The 17,545-nt window shown below is 47.5% G+C and overlaps 1 protein-coding gene across 2 annotated transcripts in view; it reads right to left on the reverse strand.

The window, feature by feature from the left end:
* Window positions 1-2,074: 2,074 nt before the first annotated feature.
* Window positions 2,075-17,545, reverse strand: part of CD99 (CD99 molecule (Xg blood group)) — a 50,727-nt gene continuing 35,256 nt past the window's right edge. The window contains exons 7-10 of one of the 2 annotated variants that reach the window (XM_069464524.1): window positions 16,664-16,714; window positions 14,890-15,003; window positions 5,435-5,491; window positions 2,075-4,264 (exon numbers count right to left, since the gene is read on the reverse strand). In XM_069464524.1, the coding sequence (XP_069320625.1) occupies window positions 4,239-4,264; window positions 5,435-5,491; window positions 14,890-15,003; window positions 16,664-16,714 (248 nt within the window). In that variant the 3' untranslated portion in view covers window positions 2,075-4,238. Of the gene's footprint in view, window positions 4,265-5,434; window positions 5,492-8,599; window positions 9,348-14,889; window positions 15,004-16,663; window positions 16,715-17,545 lie in introns of those variants that run through there. The other variant, XM_069464525.1, reaches the window with a different exon arrangement.

The following is a 17,545-nucleotide window of genomic DNA, read 5'->3' on the forward strand; positions in this document are numbered from 1 at the left end:
GAGCAAGACCCCGTCTCTACTAAAAATAGAAAGAAATGATCTGGACAGCTAAAAATACATAGAGGAAAAAAAAATTAGCGGGGCGTGGTGGCGCATGCCTGTAGTCCCAGTGACTCGGGAGGCTGAGGCAGGAGGATCGCTTGAGTCCAGGAGTCTGAGGTTGCTGTGAGCTGTGATGAGGCCACGGCACTCTAGCCCGGGCAACAGAGCAAGACTCTGTCTCAAAAAAATAAATAAGTAAATAAAAATAATAAATTAAAAAAAAAAAAAAAGAATTTTAGGGATACTAAGGTGAGAGTAGGTAAACTTTTCTGTATAAGCCCAGGCAGTAAATACATCCATCTTTGCAAACCACACAGGGTCCCCTGCGATACGTAAACCAGTGGCCGTGTGTCTGTGTGTGCCAAGCACATGTTATTTACGGGTGTTGAAATCGGAGTTTCACGTACTTTTTATGCATCACAAACTATCACTGTTCTTTAATGTATAAAAATTATTTAGACATATAAACCCATCTTTAGCGTGAGGGCTGTACAAACACATGCAGGGGGTAGGTGTGTCTCACAGGTGCGTTGCAGTTTGCCGACGACATCCAAGCGGTGTGGTCCCCCGAGTCCTGGTGACATCTGTCTTGCTGAGTGACCCCAGGGCACGAAGGGGCCACGTCACTTTGCCACAGCTGGATGGGGGGGTCGGAGGAGGCAGGGTGCCCAGCGGTAACAAACGCAGGCTCCAGAGACAGAAGCGCTTTGGGGAAAACATTTGACATCACCTCTCCGAACCTCCACGGATCAAATGTGGGGGATTCGCAGAGAAAGCTGTTTGAGGAGGCAAAACAGATCTTAATTTTCACAACCTTGATCCCTTAAAAAGCGAGAATACACCTCCTTTTCAGCACTCAAGGGACGCTCCCAAAAGTCACAAGCGGACTTCAAAGTGAGCTTCGAGAAACTGTTAAAAAATGAACAAAAAACAGAAACAAGACAAACAAGAGTCTGTTCCCGCAACATGGCAATAAAATCGGGAATTGATTTTAAAAAACTAGGGAATTATGCAAAAATATCACAGAGACGTTTTAAAACCTTTTAACGCTGGGTTGACAGGAAACGCCAAACATTAGAAAATAACTGTGATTAGAAAGAAGGAATGCTCTGAGCAGTGCTCAGAGGAAAACTTAGAGCCTTGCGCATTTATAGTTTTAAACACGAAAGAATGAAAATAAACGGATAAACGTTCAACTCAAGAAGTCGTGTCTGTGGGGACGGCAGGTGGCAAATTATTAATCCCAATAAAACAGACGGAAGAAAGTCATCACTTAACGCTTGGGAAATGACGAAGCTAATCGTTTTTTAAAAAATTATTTGACAAAATGAGAATACTTGAAAATAATAGGTAAAGTAAAATAATGATGACAGGACCTAAGACGGATGAGAAGGTTCTGTGTAGTCTTGGAGAATGCGGAAGAATTAGAAGCCAGGCCTTTGCTGAGATCTATGCAATGGCATTTAAACACCTTAAGGACCCATGCACGACTTTCCGGTGAAATCTTTCTGTTCCCCGACGCTGCCCCAGGTGGAAGCTCAGTGCATACTTGTGGAATAAGTCACAAAAAAAACCTATAGTGAAGGAGGTCACTTTTTTCTTTAAGAAGTTAGAGATGGGCTCTGATACTAACAATAACCGTAGGGAAAACTATGTAACATTAGTATGCAAAAAATGTATGGAGTGTTTTGTTCTGTCTCCTGTTAGCTCTCACATAAATTTCTTTATGCCTTCCCTCTCAGAACCACTGGACTGTTTTCTTTATACAAAAGTTCCCAAAGAGGAAACAAGGAGTTGTTTTTTGCCGCAATAATTGATGATCCAACAAGCCACATCATTTAAACTCGATTTTTCAAAACATCCACTTCTGATAGTCACCTATTTATTTTTATGTCCGTGTGGAATTAAAATGACCAGCAAAGATAGACATCCACCCCCTCCCCTAAGAAATAAGGCTCGTTGACATCTTATTTCTTAAAAGGATAGATTTATTTGTAAGTGAGCCATAATCTGACGTACTTAGAAAACCATGTTTTTACTATTCTGCTTTTTTGAGGAATGAGCCATTTCTGTGGATAGAATTACAGCACTTAGAAAAATGTCGATGTTATTCACAGAATGATTAAAGATTTTATGTATCTTTTTGTTAATACAAAGCAAGTCGGTATGCAGAATCGGACCTCAAAGACAATCCTCGGCGATGACTTTGAGAGGACAGGGGCCCCATTCTCTAGCTCTGTAAGGAGGCACATGTTGCTCACTGTGCAAGGGCCCCCTGGTGGCATCCAACAGGTGTTTGTTGAACGAATAAGCAATGCATGGATAAGATAAATAAATGCCAAGGGTGCCCATCATTTTTCCCACCTACTTTCACAAACTCAAAGTTTTTAGCGGTGTCAAAGTCAGAAGGAAGATCTCCAGTGCCAAAAAGAGCCAGGTGACTGTGCCCATCGGTCTCAAGAATGCCAGGGGGCGTGGGAAGGCATTGTATCCTGGATGTCTTGGGGACCGGTCAGGTGCCCATCCCTGAACTTGCTGCCCAGGTTTCTGAGCTCGGAAGCAGGGAAGACCCGGAATGCGTGACCAACCCCTCCACCCCACCTGTTTCCCCAGGTGAGGCCATTTGTGCCGGGAGCTCACAGAGATATGGCAACACCCTACCTTTGCGTGTGGAGACATTCACGTGAAACTCCACTTCCACAATGGGCGGCAGCTCTTAACGCCGTTACCAGGGACGAGATGAAGCGTCCCCGTGAAACTGCTTTTCTCCCGAGAACGATTTTAAGAGCTTTAGGTGAGCCCGCCCGTGCCGCGTGGGGGACACACTGAAGACGTCCTCATTTTTCAGCGGAGGTGAGTTAAAGAATGGCATCAATCCCATTTGGAATACCAGGGCTTTCGTGCTTTCTAAGATGAGCCCAAACTGCAGTGGGAGCCCCGGCCAAGCTTGTAGAGAAAGACACCCGGCGGGGGAAGCCCGGCAAGGTAGGCATTCCTTGCCCTAAATGGGGAAACGGCATCATGGATGGCAGGGGAGAGAGAGGATCCTCTTTCAGTTGACTCCACACCGTCACAAAGTGTATGAGGATATCCTCGGCCACAAAGCAGTTTTACCCCCGTGTTAAGCCCAGCTCTCATGTCAAAATAGTTCAACCCGTGTAAAGACTATACGAACTGCTAACAAATTTGTGGCATTCGACCCATATGAAACCCAAGAGAACACGGGGGAGTATCTGGGTGCTGGAGAGAATCCAGGGAGAACCTGGATGCAGAGGCATGTCCGGATACAGGGAGTATCTGGATATGGGGAGTATCTGAATGGAGGAGAGTATCTGGATGGAGGAGAGTATCTGGATGGAGGAGAGTATCTGGATGGAGGAGAGTATCTGGATATGGGCAGTATCTGGATACAGGGAATATCTGGATGGAACAGAGTATCTGGATAGAACAGAGTATCTAGATGTAGAGGAGTATCTGTCCCCACGTGGCAAGACAGATGTAAAAAAATAAAATAAAAAAGGGCCCAAAACAAAAATCTCAGAAATAAAGAACTAGCACTTAGGTTGATAATTTGTCTTCGAGCCCCAGGAAAGGGAACTTAGAGCCCTTCCCGCTAATTTCTGCAGCCTTCTTTAAAATCCATGCCGGGGCAAAGCATTTACGTAAAAAAAAAAATATGTGGTTTCTAAATTTCTTTTTATTAGCCTGATGTGAAAAAAATATATATATCTCCTCACAAATGCAAGAGATCTTCAGGAAAAGCGATGGAAGGCTTCCCTTATATTTAATAAAAAAATAAAAGGTGAACGCTGTCATGGAAGTTTCGGACGTGTTCAAGGTACGCGTGGTCTGTGAACGGCTCAGAGTTCGGGGTCGGGGTACCTCGGTGGGGCTGATATTTGAATTGCGGGGGGGACTCGGTCACGGTCAGGTTTTCACATCACACGGGAACCCCTCCCCACCCCAAGAGCCGTGGAGAATGCGGCACAAGTCCCCACTGGGATGTAAAACTCATCGTTAGTAAACATCACCTGCCCGGAGGCAAGAGGCAAAGCGCATCTCAAGGTTAACACGGAGAATCTACAGAAGGCCTCACTATCTCTGCCCGCCGGCAGGTGTTTTTTCTGGGAGGAGCCTCGGGCAGGTGTTAGGATCCTGTTTCGCACGGCTGGGCTGCTTTCGCGGACGATCATCTTCTATTTCTCTAAAAGAGTGCGTTGAACTGTCAACAGCAGAGAGAAACGAAAGTCATTCCTGGTTCCCCAAACAGACACACGGACACGCTTCTTAAACACTGCAGGAGTGCGGGCGCTCTATTTCTGTACAAGATAACGGAGCTCAAAACTCACTGCCGAAAAAGCAAAACCCGAAATCTAAAACAACCAACTCAGTAAATTTCCCTGAATGATCCTGTACCCAGCTAGAAAAAAATGGTTACCGCAGGAAACCGGGAAAGAAAACAAACAGAAGGCGCTTTCTATTAAAGACTTCTCGGAGACACTAACAAATATCTACAATTGACTGAATGTCAGAATAAATTTTCTAAATGGAATAATGTGATTTTTAAAATTAATTGACAGCAAGGTGGGCCTGAGATTTTCTGCTTCATTCACGTTACGTTTTAGAACTTTATTTTGCGTGACAGCCCTAAAACTATTTTGGAGGGAGAAGGTGGGCTTTGGACAAGAGAATTAAGGACAATGAGATTTTGCCTCGAAATTTGGTGCCGGGAAGACCAAACCTTTGAGGAGACAGGACCCCATCCATAGATAAATACCAGCATGTTGGCCATGAAGCCAGACACCTTCACAATGCAATGTGATAAAGGTTAAAAAAATCTCCCTCCTAGATTGAAGACAATCACTCGTTTTAAACATCTTTCCCTGTTTGAAAGTGGCACTCAACTAGAGTTTCCGTATAAGTCTATTTTTTTTTTAGAGTTCAAAATAGTTTTGAACATTTCACTAAAAACCCATCGGGGTGCAACACAGCTGTCCTATTAAATACATGTTTCCTCTCTTGGGGACTCGAGTAGGTTTCCACCTTGCAAATAAATAAAACAAATAAAGAAACGCAGTTTTTAATCAATATTGTGTTCAAGAGAGACGTAGGCATATTTAGGTCTTGTTTGAAGACCCAAGCCCCGGGGAGTTTATATGTTGTCTCCTAAAGGAATCCCCTCAAAAGCAACAAGACATAAAGGGACATGTTTAACGCCAGAAAACTACACTTGAGGGTGTGGGCAAGACATTCTTAGTAACCCTAACCCTTAACCCTTAACGCTACCCCTAACCCTTAACCCTTAATGCTAACCCTAACGCGAACCCTAACGCAGGGTGTGCGGGTGAAAGGAAGACAATGGAAGCCCTCCCCCCGTCCACCCCGTCCTTACCGGCCGGCTCTGCGTTGGTGTTCCGATGGTTCTGCAGGTCGACCTCGCCTTGCTCCGCTGGAAACGAGAAAAAAAAGACGCAGAGAGACTCAGTACGGCAGAGATCACCCTCCGTGAAACACATTCGGGGGTTCCTAAGGATGACGCTCCTAGCTCTGGGACCAGAGGTCTCAATCCTGAAACCCAAGACCCTCTGGGGACACCATGTCTATCTAACGCTGTCCCAACGGTCGGTCACAAGTGAGGACTTGGCTGGCATTTTTCCACACGTGGCCCAGGTATTAGGAGAATCCAGTTTTCTTTCTCTTTATTTTAACAGTTGCTTTCTTCTCCTTAAACACGGACATTCGTACACGCGGAGACCCCCCTGTTAATAAAGATGCTTCATCTGTGAACACAAGATGCTGACTTCTGTCTGTCTGCCCCCCAAACTCATCAAAAAATAAATAATAACAATACATGAACGGAATCTCTGCAGATTAGCATCTTTTCAGCGCCTAGAACTGAAAAGGGATATTTTTTCCCCTCTTCCACCCTGAATCCAGCATCTTGCCCAGAAAGTGGGGTTGGAGGAGGGGGTGGAGTTTGAGACCACTAAGGGCTGCCCTGGTCATCGGGGGACAGGAGGACCAAGGGGCCGTCGTGTAGCCTGGTGGGCTTGTTCACCCAGCATCCCCCCGCCCCTGCCCCACGTCGTATCTTGTTTTTATTTCCACATTTCTCTTTTACAATTTTTCAAACATGCCCTGGATGCAAACACAGTGATCTCCCCAAATGCGGTGGGAGTAGCTTTTCTTCCGACACACAGCCTGAGCCAACAGAATTCAAAACGCATAGGAGATGCACAGATAAAATACATTTATTTCTTTCCAGCGTGGTTAGGAAGGAGCCCGTGAGCTGCAGGCTGGCGACACGAAAGGAACCAGCACACGCTCGTGGAATTGGTGGTGATTCATTGCCTGCTCCCGAGACTTTCATATGTGTAAAACCTCGGCCGTCTATGGTTCGAAAAACGCGTATGTGTGCATGGTACAGTCGCACGAAATGTGCACTAAACGAATTCCGTGATTGGAAACCGCTCTCCCCCCGACCACTGCATAACGTCTGCGTGAAGACGCCACGGTTGTAAGATTTTTAAAAAAAAGAAAGAGAGAGAGAGAGAACTATCTAAAGAGGAGAGTGTTCAGAAAGGTCTGTGAAAATGTCAATCACAGATGTCATTTGTCCTGCGGGCAGAAGACTGTAAACACGGGTAAGAAAGTTGAAATCTGCATTCATTTCAGAGGTGAAAGAATATATTCCTACCAAAGGGGGGGGTGGTGCGCAGGGGAAGCAACTGCCTAAAATAAAAAGGCAAAAAGATACTATTTTTACTCTTAATGCTATGAAACATTATAAAAAAAAATCTGGCTACTTTTAAAGTGGGAGAAAAAAAGTCCACAGAAAACAAGAAAGTATCACAAGAGCAAAACTAGTTGGGGCAAGAGTTCCAACACCCTGGACCCCTCAGGAGGAGAACGGGTTCCTTGGGATGCACCATCCACCCCCCAACCCCTGGGTCACCCTGCCATCAAAACTTACAGGTCCCAGCGCACCGAGTCTCAGAATCCAACTTAAAGCAATTCTCAGGGATTTTTTAAAGGGCAATAAGCATCTGTAGCTGTTGGAACAGTCCAGCAAAGCCATGGGGGCTGGAACGGGTGTCTGCACTCCGTGAACACACAGACACACACACACACACACACACACATTTGTGTAACAGGCACTTGGGACCAATCTGTAGCCCACACCTGGGGACCACTGACCAGCAGCCTCTGCTCTTTGAGCAGAGTTAGGGCTGACGTTTCGGGACGCGCACACACACACACACACACACACACACGGGTTCGACTCAGACGTAGTCCTGGGATTGCTGGGAACAGGCTTCTTTGGGTCAGAACTGAGAAACCTTCAGACACATCCTTCAAAGAGAAAGATACTTGACAGTGAGCTCTGAGGGAAGGAGAGGGGACCCTCCCCCCCCAGGGGACCGTGTTTAGGGCTCTAGTCACGATGAAATTGCCTGTCCTAACCCGAACCGCCACCCCGCCGCCAGAGAGGTTATGCTTCATTTCTGCTAGAGGTGGAAATAAGAAAACTAAAGGGAATAAGAACCAAAAGAGAAAGTAACAAAAAAGAAAAGTAAAAGAAATAAAAAAGGAAAGACGTAAGAAAAAAAAAGATGCAACAAGTAAAAGAAATAATAAAGAAAAAAGAAAAATAAGAAATAAGAAAAGTAAAAGAAATAAAAAAGAAAGGAAAGAAATAAGAAAAAATGAGCCGGGCATGGTGGCTCACGCCTGTAATCCTAGCACTCTGGGAGGCCGAGGTGGGAGGATCATTTGAGCTCAAGAGTTTGAGACCAGCCTGAGCAAGAGCGAGACCCCGTCTCTACTAAAAAATAAAAAGAAACTAGCTGGACAATTAAAAATATAGAGACAAAATTAGCCGGGCATGGTGGCATATGACTTTAGTCCCAGCTACTCGGGAGGCTGAGGCAGGAGGATCGCTTGAGCCCAGGAGTTTGAGGTTGCTATGAGCTAGGCTAACGCCAGAGCACTCTAGCCCGGGCAGCAGAGCGAGACTCTGCCTAAAAAAAAAAAAAAAAAGAAAGAAAGAAAGAAAAGAAAAGAAAAGAAATAAGAAAAAATGAATAAGTAATACGTAGAGGAAATAAGCATAAAGAAAAATAAATAAGAAAAAAATGAGAAAAGTAAAAGAAATAAGAAAAAATAATAAGTAAAAGGAATAAGAACAAAGAAAAAATAAATGAAAGACAGAAAAAAGGAAGACAAGAAATAAGAAAAAGGCAAGGGCACAAAAAAAAAAGAAATAAGAAAAAATGAGAAAAATGAAACAAGTAAAAGAAATAACAAAAGAAAAGAAATAAGGCCAAATAAGAAAAGTAAAAGAAAGAAAAGAAATAAGAAAAAAAGAAAAAAAAAGAAAGAAGTAAAATAAGAATAAAGAAATAAGAAAAAGATAAAAGAAAAGTAAAAGAAAGAAAAGAAATAAGGAAAAAAGGAAGCAATAAGGAAAAGAACTAAGAATAAAGAAATAAGAAAAAAAAATAGGAAACAAGAGAAGTTAAAGAAAGAGGACTGTGCCCAAGAGCAGGACGCTGGCCCTGGGAAGGGCAGGAGGGGAAGGTGTGAGGCTCACATGTCAGGAGGACCCGGGACTCCTTGCTCAGGTGTGAGGAACATCTGACCACCCACCCGTTCCGAGCAGACCTTACAGTGAGCAGATCCTGAGACCCGGGGCTATTCCTACACTTCTACGTCTATATTTCCCCCGCGAACGGAGGCGCGTAACTATTTGCACCAAGAGCTGAGAGGCAGAGCGGAGACCTGCTGCTCTCCGGAAAGGACTGAGAAATGCAGCATGCATCCCAGCGGGGGGTCTGTCTTTCCACCTTCCTGTCCCGGAAGGCGACACCCTCGTGAGGTCGGGCGTGCCCCAGGACGCCCAGGGGAGAGGTGGCCTTGGGGCTCGTGCCCTGGTCAGGGATGGAGTCCGTGCGGACAAACGTCATTAATACAGGGAGGCTGCCCAGCCTGTTTCTTTATGTTGCATTTCAGTTTACAAGAAAACGTCTGCATTTCTCTGCATTTTCCGAGGCCAGCTGTGCGGTGCTATAACGCAATGTAACATGATTTAATGTAAGGAGCCTCCGTGCACCGAGGAGGGCCAAGGCACGCGGGACTGGAGGCGAGGCGTGTGCGGCGAGGGGACCGCGTCCCGGTGGTGCCCGCCAGCAGGAGGGGGGCCAGCGGCAGGTGCAGGGGCTGCGTCTTGGGAGATAAACGGTTAGCGGTCGGGACGCTCTCGGCACGCACAGGGCTCTCCGCTCACCCCTAGGTCTTCTAGGCATCTGGAACGCAGGGTTGAAAAAGAGAAGGAAAACAGTAATGAAAAAGTGAACTTGGGACAGGTCCGCTTTGGATGTGTGTGTGCGGGGGCCCCGGGCAGCGGCGGGGAGGGTTAGAAAGCCATGCTCAGGGCGCACAGGGAGAGACGGGGCTCGGACAGGGGGGGCGGCAGGGGAAGCAGAGGGAAGGGGGGAGGGAAGGAGGGAAGGAAGGAGGGAGGGAGGGAAGGAAGGAAGGAGGGAAGGAGGGAGGGAAGGAAGGAAGGAGGGAGGGAAGGAAGGAAGGAGGGAAGGAAGGAAGGAGGGAAGGAAGGAAGGAGGGAAGGAAGGAGGGAGGGAAGGAAGGAAGGAGGGAAGGAGGGAGGGAAGGAAGGAAGGAGGGAAGGAGGGACGGAAGGAAGGAGGGAGGGAAGGAAGGAGGGAGGGAAGGAAGGAAGGAGGGAAGGAGGGAGGGAAGGAAGGAAGGAAGGAGGGAAGGAGGGAGGGAAGGAAGGAGGGAGGGAAGGAGGGAGGGAACGAGGGAAAGAGGGAGGGTAGGAGGGAAGGAAGGAGGGAAGGAAGGAGGGAAGGAGGGAGGAAGGAAGGAGGGAGGGCAGGAAGGAGGGAAGGAGGGAGGGAAGGAGGGAGGGAAGGAAGGAAGGAGGGCAGGAAGGAGGGAAGGAAGGAAGGAGGGAAGGAAGGAGGGAAGGAAGGAAGGAGGGAAGGAGGGAGGGAAGGAGGGAGGGAACGAGGGCAGGATGGAGGGAAGGAGGGAGAGAAGGAAGGAAGGAAGGAGGGAGGGCAGGAGGGAGGGAAGGAAGGAAGGAGGGAGGGAGGGAAGGAGGGAAGGAGGGAGGGAAGGAGGGAGGGAAGGAGGGAAGGAAGGAGGGAGGGAAGGAAGGAGAGAGGGAAGGAAGGAGGGAGGGAAGGAGGGAGGGAAGGAGGGAGGGAACGAGGGCAGGATGGAGGGAAGGAGGGAGAGAAGGAAGGAAGGAAGGAGGGAGGGCAGGAGGGAGGGAAGGAAGGAAGGAAGGAGGGAAGGAAGGAAGGAGGGAAGGAGGGAGAGAAGGAAGGAAGGAGGGAGGGAAGGAGGGAGGGAAGGAGGGAGGGAAGGAGGGAGGGAAGGGAAGGAGGGAGGGAAGGAGGGAGGGAAGGAGGGAGGGAAGGAAGGAAGGAGGGAGGGAAGGAGGGAGGGAAGGAAGGAAGGAGGGAGGGAAGGAAGGAGGGAGGGAAGGAGGGAGGGAAGGAAGGAAGGAAGGAGGGAAGGAGGGAGGGAAGGAGGGAAGGAAGGAAGGAAGGAGGGAAGGAAGGAAGGAGGGAAGGAGGGAGGAGAAGGAAGGAAGGAAGGAAGGAGGGAAGGAGGGAGGGAAGGAAGGAAGGAAGGAGGGAAGGAGAGAGGGAAGGAAGGAAAGAGGGAAGGAAGGAAGGAGGGAGGGAAGGAGGGAGGGAAGGAAGGAAGGAAGGAAGGAGGGAAGGAGGGAGGGAAGGAAGGAGGGAAGGAAGGAGGGAAGGAAGAAGGGAAGGAGGGAGGAGAAGGAAGGAGGGAAGGAAGGAAGGAAGGAGGGAAGGATGGAGGGAGGGAGGCAAGGAAGGAAGGAGGGAGGAAAAGAGGGAGGGAAGGAAGGAGGGAGGGAAGTAAGGAGGGAAGAAGGGAAGGAGGGAGGAGAAGGAGCATGAATGAGTCAGCCACCTAAACCTGAAACCTGCAGTCAGCCCAGGACCCTGGTTCACAGCCGGCCGTGGGTCCGAGAGCACAAGGATCTGCCACCACACGCAGAAGGTCACACCACGGTTGACACCAAGTGCAGACAACCCAAAGCTCCATGTAGTTAGTGGCCCAATGTACTTCCTTGAAGCCAACACACACACACACACACACACACACACACACACAAGACGCCGCCCCTGAGCCCACGGGAGCAGCCGCCGAGACAGGCCCCCGCGCAACACATGGGTGGAAACCAAGGACAGCTCCGGCGCCACAAATCCCCCTGCAGAAGCGAGAGCCAGAGCTGTGCACTGCGCCACGGATGTTAGTGCGTGAGCTCAACACGGCACCCTGAGAGCTTTTCAGCAAACGCTCGGCGAGACAGGAGGCGTTGGATCAAGGCCCCTCGTGCTGGAGACCCTCGCCTGCCCCCACCCACCTGCCCGAGACTAATTTTGATGCAAACTTAACAGACACCACAAATTTCAACACAACGACCTAGGCCTGGAAAACCAGGCTCTCTCCATACATACACACGGCTGCTCTTGCAGAGTGAGGGTTCCCCGACACTGTGCACGGTTTGCTCAGGGACGGTGGCGTGCGGCACACACATCCTTCCCGTGAACTCTCCAAGCTCACCGAGAGAGACCTCTGGGTTTGCACGTGTTAAAATCACGGTGACAGAAGTCGGCCCCGTGCAGCAGCCCACGCACACGCCGGGGCTCTGACACCTTTGTGTCCCCCACGCTGCGGTCCCACGTGTCAGTGCCATCGCTGCTCAGGAAGCCACGGCGCTGAGACAAACCGTCCAACTCTCTGACACCCATCACGGGTGTAAAAACCCAAATGTGCGTGAGAGGAGTGGCAGAGAGAAGCTCTTTTAAAAGAGTTGGGTTCTTGGTGTTTGCAGGATAACGCCTGGTTTTCCTTCTGCGTTAGCATCCGGCGTTTAGATGGCTGCAGACCAAAGTGCCTAATTACGCAAATCTGAAGTGCCAGCCTGCTAACATTTTATTTTCTTTTACTTTACTTTATTATATTTTATTTATTTGATGTTATTGTATTCATTTTATTTATTTTTAAAATAAATTCATTTATTTTATTACGTTATTTAATTTATATATTGTAATTTTATTTACATGTTATAGTTACTAATTATATTTAATTATATTATATATCATGTATAATCATGTCCATATTATAATTTTGTTACAATTGTATTTATATATTACAATTACTATAATTATATATTTACATATTCATTATAATTATACATCACATATATTCATAATTTACATTTTATGTTACATAATTATTAATCAATAAATTAATTATTAATATAGTTATTGATTATAATTAATTATATAAATAATATATAAATAAAATAATTATAATCATATTTTATTTTGTTTATGCCATTTGATTGATTAATTTAATTTATTGTATTGTATATCATAATTATATTAATATGTTATATATTTTATATATAAATAATATATAATTAAATTAAATATTTTATATATAAATAAGATAATTATAATATTTTTATATTTTTATTTTGTTTATTTCATTTTATTTATTTACCTAATTTATTTATATATCATAATTATATTAATATGCTCTATGTTTTTTATGTAAATAATATACAATTAAATTAAATATCTCAGATGTAATGTATAATTAAATTAAATATTTTGTGCATGAGCAATATATAATTAAATTAAATGATAATTATAATATATTTTTATATTTTATTTTATTTATTTCTTATTTTATGTTAGTTTATTTGTTTGTCCTTTTCACGTTGTGCCTTTACAGAAGATCTAGACAACGAATGCCGTGAACACTAGAAGGCAAACTGAGATTTAAAGTTGGACCTTCTGTTAATTTGGCCTCAGAAGAATAAAAGATTGTAGACAACCTCTTCAGTAGCACGAGTTGAATCCTGGACCTCCCTAAGCTAATTCTTCAGGAAAGATGTGTTTATTTTTTGAAACAATGTAAGGAAACTATTGCCAACGAGTGAGAGCTCTCCTGTTTCATGCCCACCCCCGCACCCCCTGCAATGGAGGCAGAGAATACTGCAAACCCAAGACCAACCCCAGTGCCGGGAAGAGATAAAATATACAGCCATTGTCTGCTTTCCCTTTTCCCAATTCTATTTCCAAAGTTTTGACAAAGCCAAGTCCGCTAAGACTCGCGGGCGCTCTTGCAACTTTGTCTCGGGAGATGAATATCGAGTAGCACCCCCAGATCCTACGGGTTCACAAATCCCACGTACGAAGGGATAAAAATGCTTTGCGACTCCAGAATGCAATGTGGGTCGACCCCAGAGACTCTCAGGAAATTATAGGGCTGAGACTTCTCTTTCATTAGAGATCACTCAACATTGCCTGGGAGTCTAAAAAGACCTAGAGAGTTTTAAATAAAATACCTAAAACATTGTGCATCCCTTCCTGACAGACAGGTCTTCCTCCTCTCCCCGTTGCATGCCATGCTGGGAGTTAAACGGCCTCAGGAAAATAAAAAATGGGATGGGAAAAGGTGTTTTGTGTTGTTTTTCCCCCTTGGTTCTACCTGCAGGTCTTTCTTGGGCATCTCCTTGGACGCGGGCATCTGTCTCTGTGAGCACCGCTCAACGCTGATCATGTGATCACCCAACCACCATGTCCCGAGCACCTGCCAGGTGGGAGGCCCGTGTGCCGCAGGAAACTCCGCAGCAAGAGGAGGGATGTAAACCCCAGCTCTGGATTCCAAAGTTGTTTAGGACGCTCAATTTCAAGCTATAAATAATGTCTGCTGATGTCAAATTCTGCAATGATGGAAGATTTAGGGTAAACTCCACCCCTACCGTCTAACTGCGTCTCCACCAGCATCTATTTAAATCTCCCAGGAAAGCAACGCTTTGTGTGGGGGCGAGGGGAATGTGAGGTCAGTGGACCAAGTATGAATAAGGACTTAAAGTCACAGGTAGGGTGACATGTTCAGACACCCGGCAACTTGGGAGCCCCAGGGAGGCTCCTCCAAGGCCAGGCTGGGTGAGAGCTCTGCAAACCACGCCGGTTACTCATGCCTCAGAGAAGGGAAGCCCTAAATGGGACATTGCAGAGATGCACGAACCTTAGCTGTGTTCAAAAGAGCAGGACTTACAGACGTCAGAGCAAGTTGTAAATAATTCAGGGACCTTTCAGGACTGAGGTCCCCAAAAGCCCGGTGGCAGAGCTGGGATATCGGTGGAGGATGGAGTGTGTCATCCTCCAAATTCCCTTTTCAACGCTACATCCCATCCGAGGACGTTCCTGGGTCCCCGGGCACCTGTGGGTGTTTGGTTCTAGCACACAGAGAGTCGGCCGTGCTCGGTTTTGGTTTTAACTCTCTCCCGGGTTGGATTGGAGAAGATACCGCAGCAAAGCTCGGCGTGGCTGCCACCCTCACGATGACGTGTGCGGCGGGGATTGTGCATAAGTATGAATAAACTGTACGGTGAATGCATCTGACACACCATGAATAAACCGTCACAGTGAATGCATCTGACATTCCTGCTTTCTGGGGGGACCCGGGGAGGCTCTCCCCACCCGGCCACCTCCGGCCCTCACAATTCTTCAGCGTTGGCACCACCCGTTTGTTACATTCTAGACACGACATCCGAGCACTGGGGCGCTGAGTCACTCGCAAACGTCCACACGACAGAACACAAGGCGGAGCAGCGCCAGGTCTGGAGCCAGGCGCTCTGATGCCAGAGCCTGAGCGACTCAAGGGGCCACCAGCCACCGTGCACGTGTCACGCGCCAGCCTGCCTTTTCAACGCAGCGCCGTTTTCAAGCCAGCCACGCCCCCCAGGAGAAGCGCCTTCCTTACCGTTCTCTTTGAAGCATAGCTTCTTCTTCTGATACGCAATGAAGCTGGAGATGGCTCCGGCCACGGCGACCACCACGGCCCCCACGATCCCAGGGATCACGCCGGGGGTGTCCGCTGCAGGGGGAAAGCACAGGACATCAACACTGAGACACCCGCGGGGCAGGCGGCGGACAGAGACGATCGGTTTGAGATCATCAAGGTCCCCTGTTTTCCAAGGGGAGGACCCCGGGCATTGCACAATTCCAGGGAAAAGTAACGGAAGGTCTCCCAGCATGTGTCCGGCTGCATGGACGTGGCAGGCAGCCAGGGAAGAGGAGAAACTTAGCAGAAGCAACACAGAAACAAAGAGAGAGAGAAAGACAGAGCTCGAAATCTAAGGGCAGGTATGAGGAGTTGCCCCCGCAGGAGCACACAGGACGGTCCCGGAGAGGTTCCAGCTGTGCGGCCTCAGCCCACGTCCCACCCCGGGGAAGCAGCAAGAGGCCTCGACCACCATAGCCGGCTCCCCTGAGCTGCACGCGCTTCCTCCCGGGCACAGCTCGAGACCCTGTGCACGACCAGAAAGGCCAACCACGTGGCATTCCCAGAACTAACCCCTAGAAGTGACACCCAGAAAGGAAACCAGTTTGCCGGGGTCCTCATGTCCAAGCCACACCCGGTGAATATTCAGCCTTCCGACCACACCCTCCCCAGATGGGCTGGCTTTCCTGTGGACACCCAGCTTTGCAGGGTGCACGGAACAAAAATACCCCTATGGGGTGGAGGCAAAAGAAACCTCTCTCTCTCTTAAATACCCCTGCTCCGATGACACTGTCTGCAATATACATGGACTTGATTTTCTACATTCATCGTGGAAGAAACGTCATCTACTGACATACTCGTAAAATCGAGGACACAATTGCCAGAACCTAACCATCCCTCCCTGACAAAGGGATTTATTAAACATGAACTCTATATGGGAAGTCCAAGAACGACAGCTCTAAATAATCGTGCCGGACACACATTTTCTTACGGTATAGACTTTCAAATGACCACGCCGTCCTAGGTGAGGACGACCGGCACATTATTACTTCCTTCCGAGAAAGCTTAAAAAGCCAAGAACTGCATCCACAAAATAATAAATACATAAAACATGGGGAGGCTGGTCATGTTTCTTTGTCCGTGAACACGCATCACACATTTTAGGAATCCACGTTTTGACACTCACTAAAACAGCAAATAGGTATTCAAATCTCTGGCCAAAGAAATATCGCATTTATAACTCTGACTCCAGCAGTACAAAAGCAATCCAGGTAACCGAAACATTTGTATGCATGCAAGAATCTGAAAGAAAAATAGATAACAATAAAAGAAACTCCTTTGTTAAGGGAGTTGCTTTAGAAGCAGGGATTCTGCTAGAAGCAGAGTCCTTGCAAATTTTAGGGACACGAGATACTAAAATACGCAGCTACCGTCCTTGCCCTTCTCGTCTCATTCTTTTCCTTCCTCTTTCTCTCTCTCATCTCCGTCTCTCTGTCTTTCTCTCTCCTGGTTTCTTTTAATTTTTAAGAGAATTTTTTAAATCACTATTTTCTTGTTCCTACAAAAAGGAAAAAAACGAGATGAATCACTGGCACTTTGATGTCAAGAGCACACGGACTCTTGGAACCCAGGGAGGGTGTCCACATTGACACCTCCAACCATCACTGATCAATCATTATCAATCCATCAGTCATCACCAGTGGGGGCTCTGGGCAGGTGGCCAACAAGACAGCAGACACCAGATGGCACGTACCCTGTTCCTCCTCATTCCTGTGGCTTCCACCACCACCGCCACCACCACCTCCTGCAAGAGAAAAAGCAAGACCGGATGACAAGTTGCACCAGGAAGATTCTCGGTAAAGGAAAAATTCACGGCAAGTTTGAACTCCCTGGGAGCCGGGCTTACGGAGCCACCTTCGCAGAATGGCCACAGAACCGAGGAGGTCACTTTGCTACTGAGGGCTCCTATGCAATTATCGAGCGGGGACCGCCCCCTCTGTGTGGGTCCAATTCACAGGGAAACAAGGCTCAGCTCCCAGCTCAGACCAGCCTCCCAAAGTGGGCAGGAGACCCAGGGAGTCTGTCCCCTCTGGGAGGACAGGGGTGGAATCCCAGCTGGGACCCTGGAGCCCCCTGCAGACCCTGCCGATAGCTACAGAGGGATCCCACACACGTCCTGTCCTCTCTGCCACTCTCCTGCCGGTGGTCACCGCTGGGTGTATCCTTTTCTCAGACTTCCTCCAAGGCTAAGAGAGGCAGCGTCAAAACCACCTTTGCCTTTTTTAAAATTTCACACCAAAACCCACTATCGATAGAGGTTTATACATGGTGTAAAGCCAATGCTTGTATAATAATCAAACGATTTTTCAACAACCAGGTCCAGTCCTCAGTAAGCTGTAGACATCTCAGAGCCTTTAGGTTGTTTCCTTAACATCAACAGTCAGCTTCTGTGTATCGTTACACTGTGTCCACACAGGCACCTCATGTTACACAGCTATAGAGCTGGGCTGCTGCCTGTTACACTATATGGGCTGCATGTTACACAGCTACAGAGCTGGGGTGCTGCCTGTTACACTATATGGGGTGCATGTTACACAGCTATAGAGCTGGGCTGCTGCCTGTTACACTATATGGG

This window comes from Eulemur rufifrons, chromosome 30 (assembly GCF_041146395.1).
Source record: "Eulemur rufifrons isolate Redbay chromosome 30, OSU_ERuf_1, whole genome shotgun sequence".
Taxonomy (NCBI): Eukaryota; Metazoa; Chordata; class Mammalia; order Primates; family Lemuridae; genus Eulemur; species Eulemur rufifrons.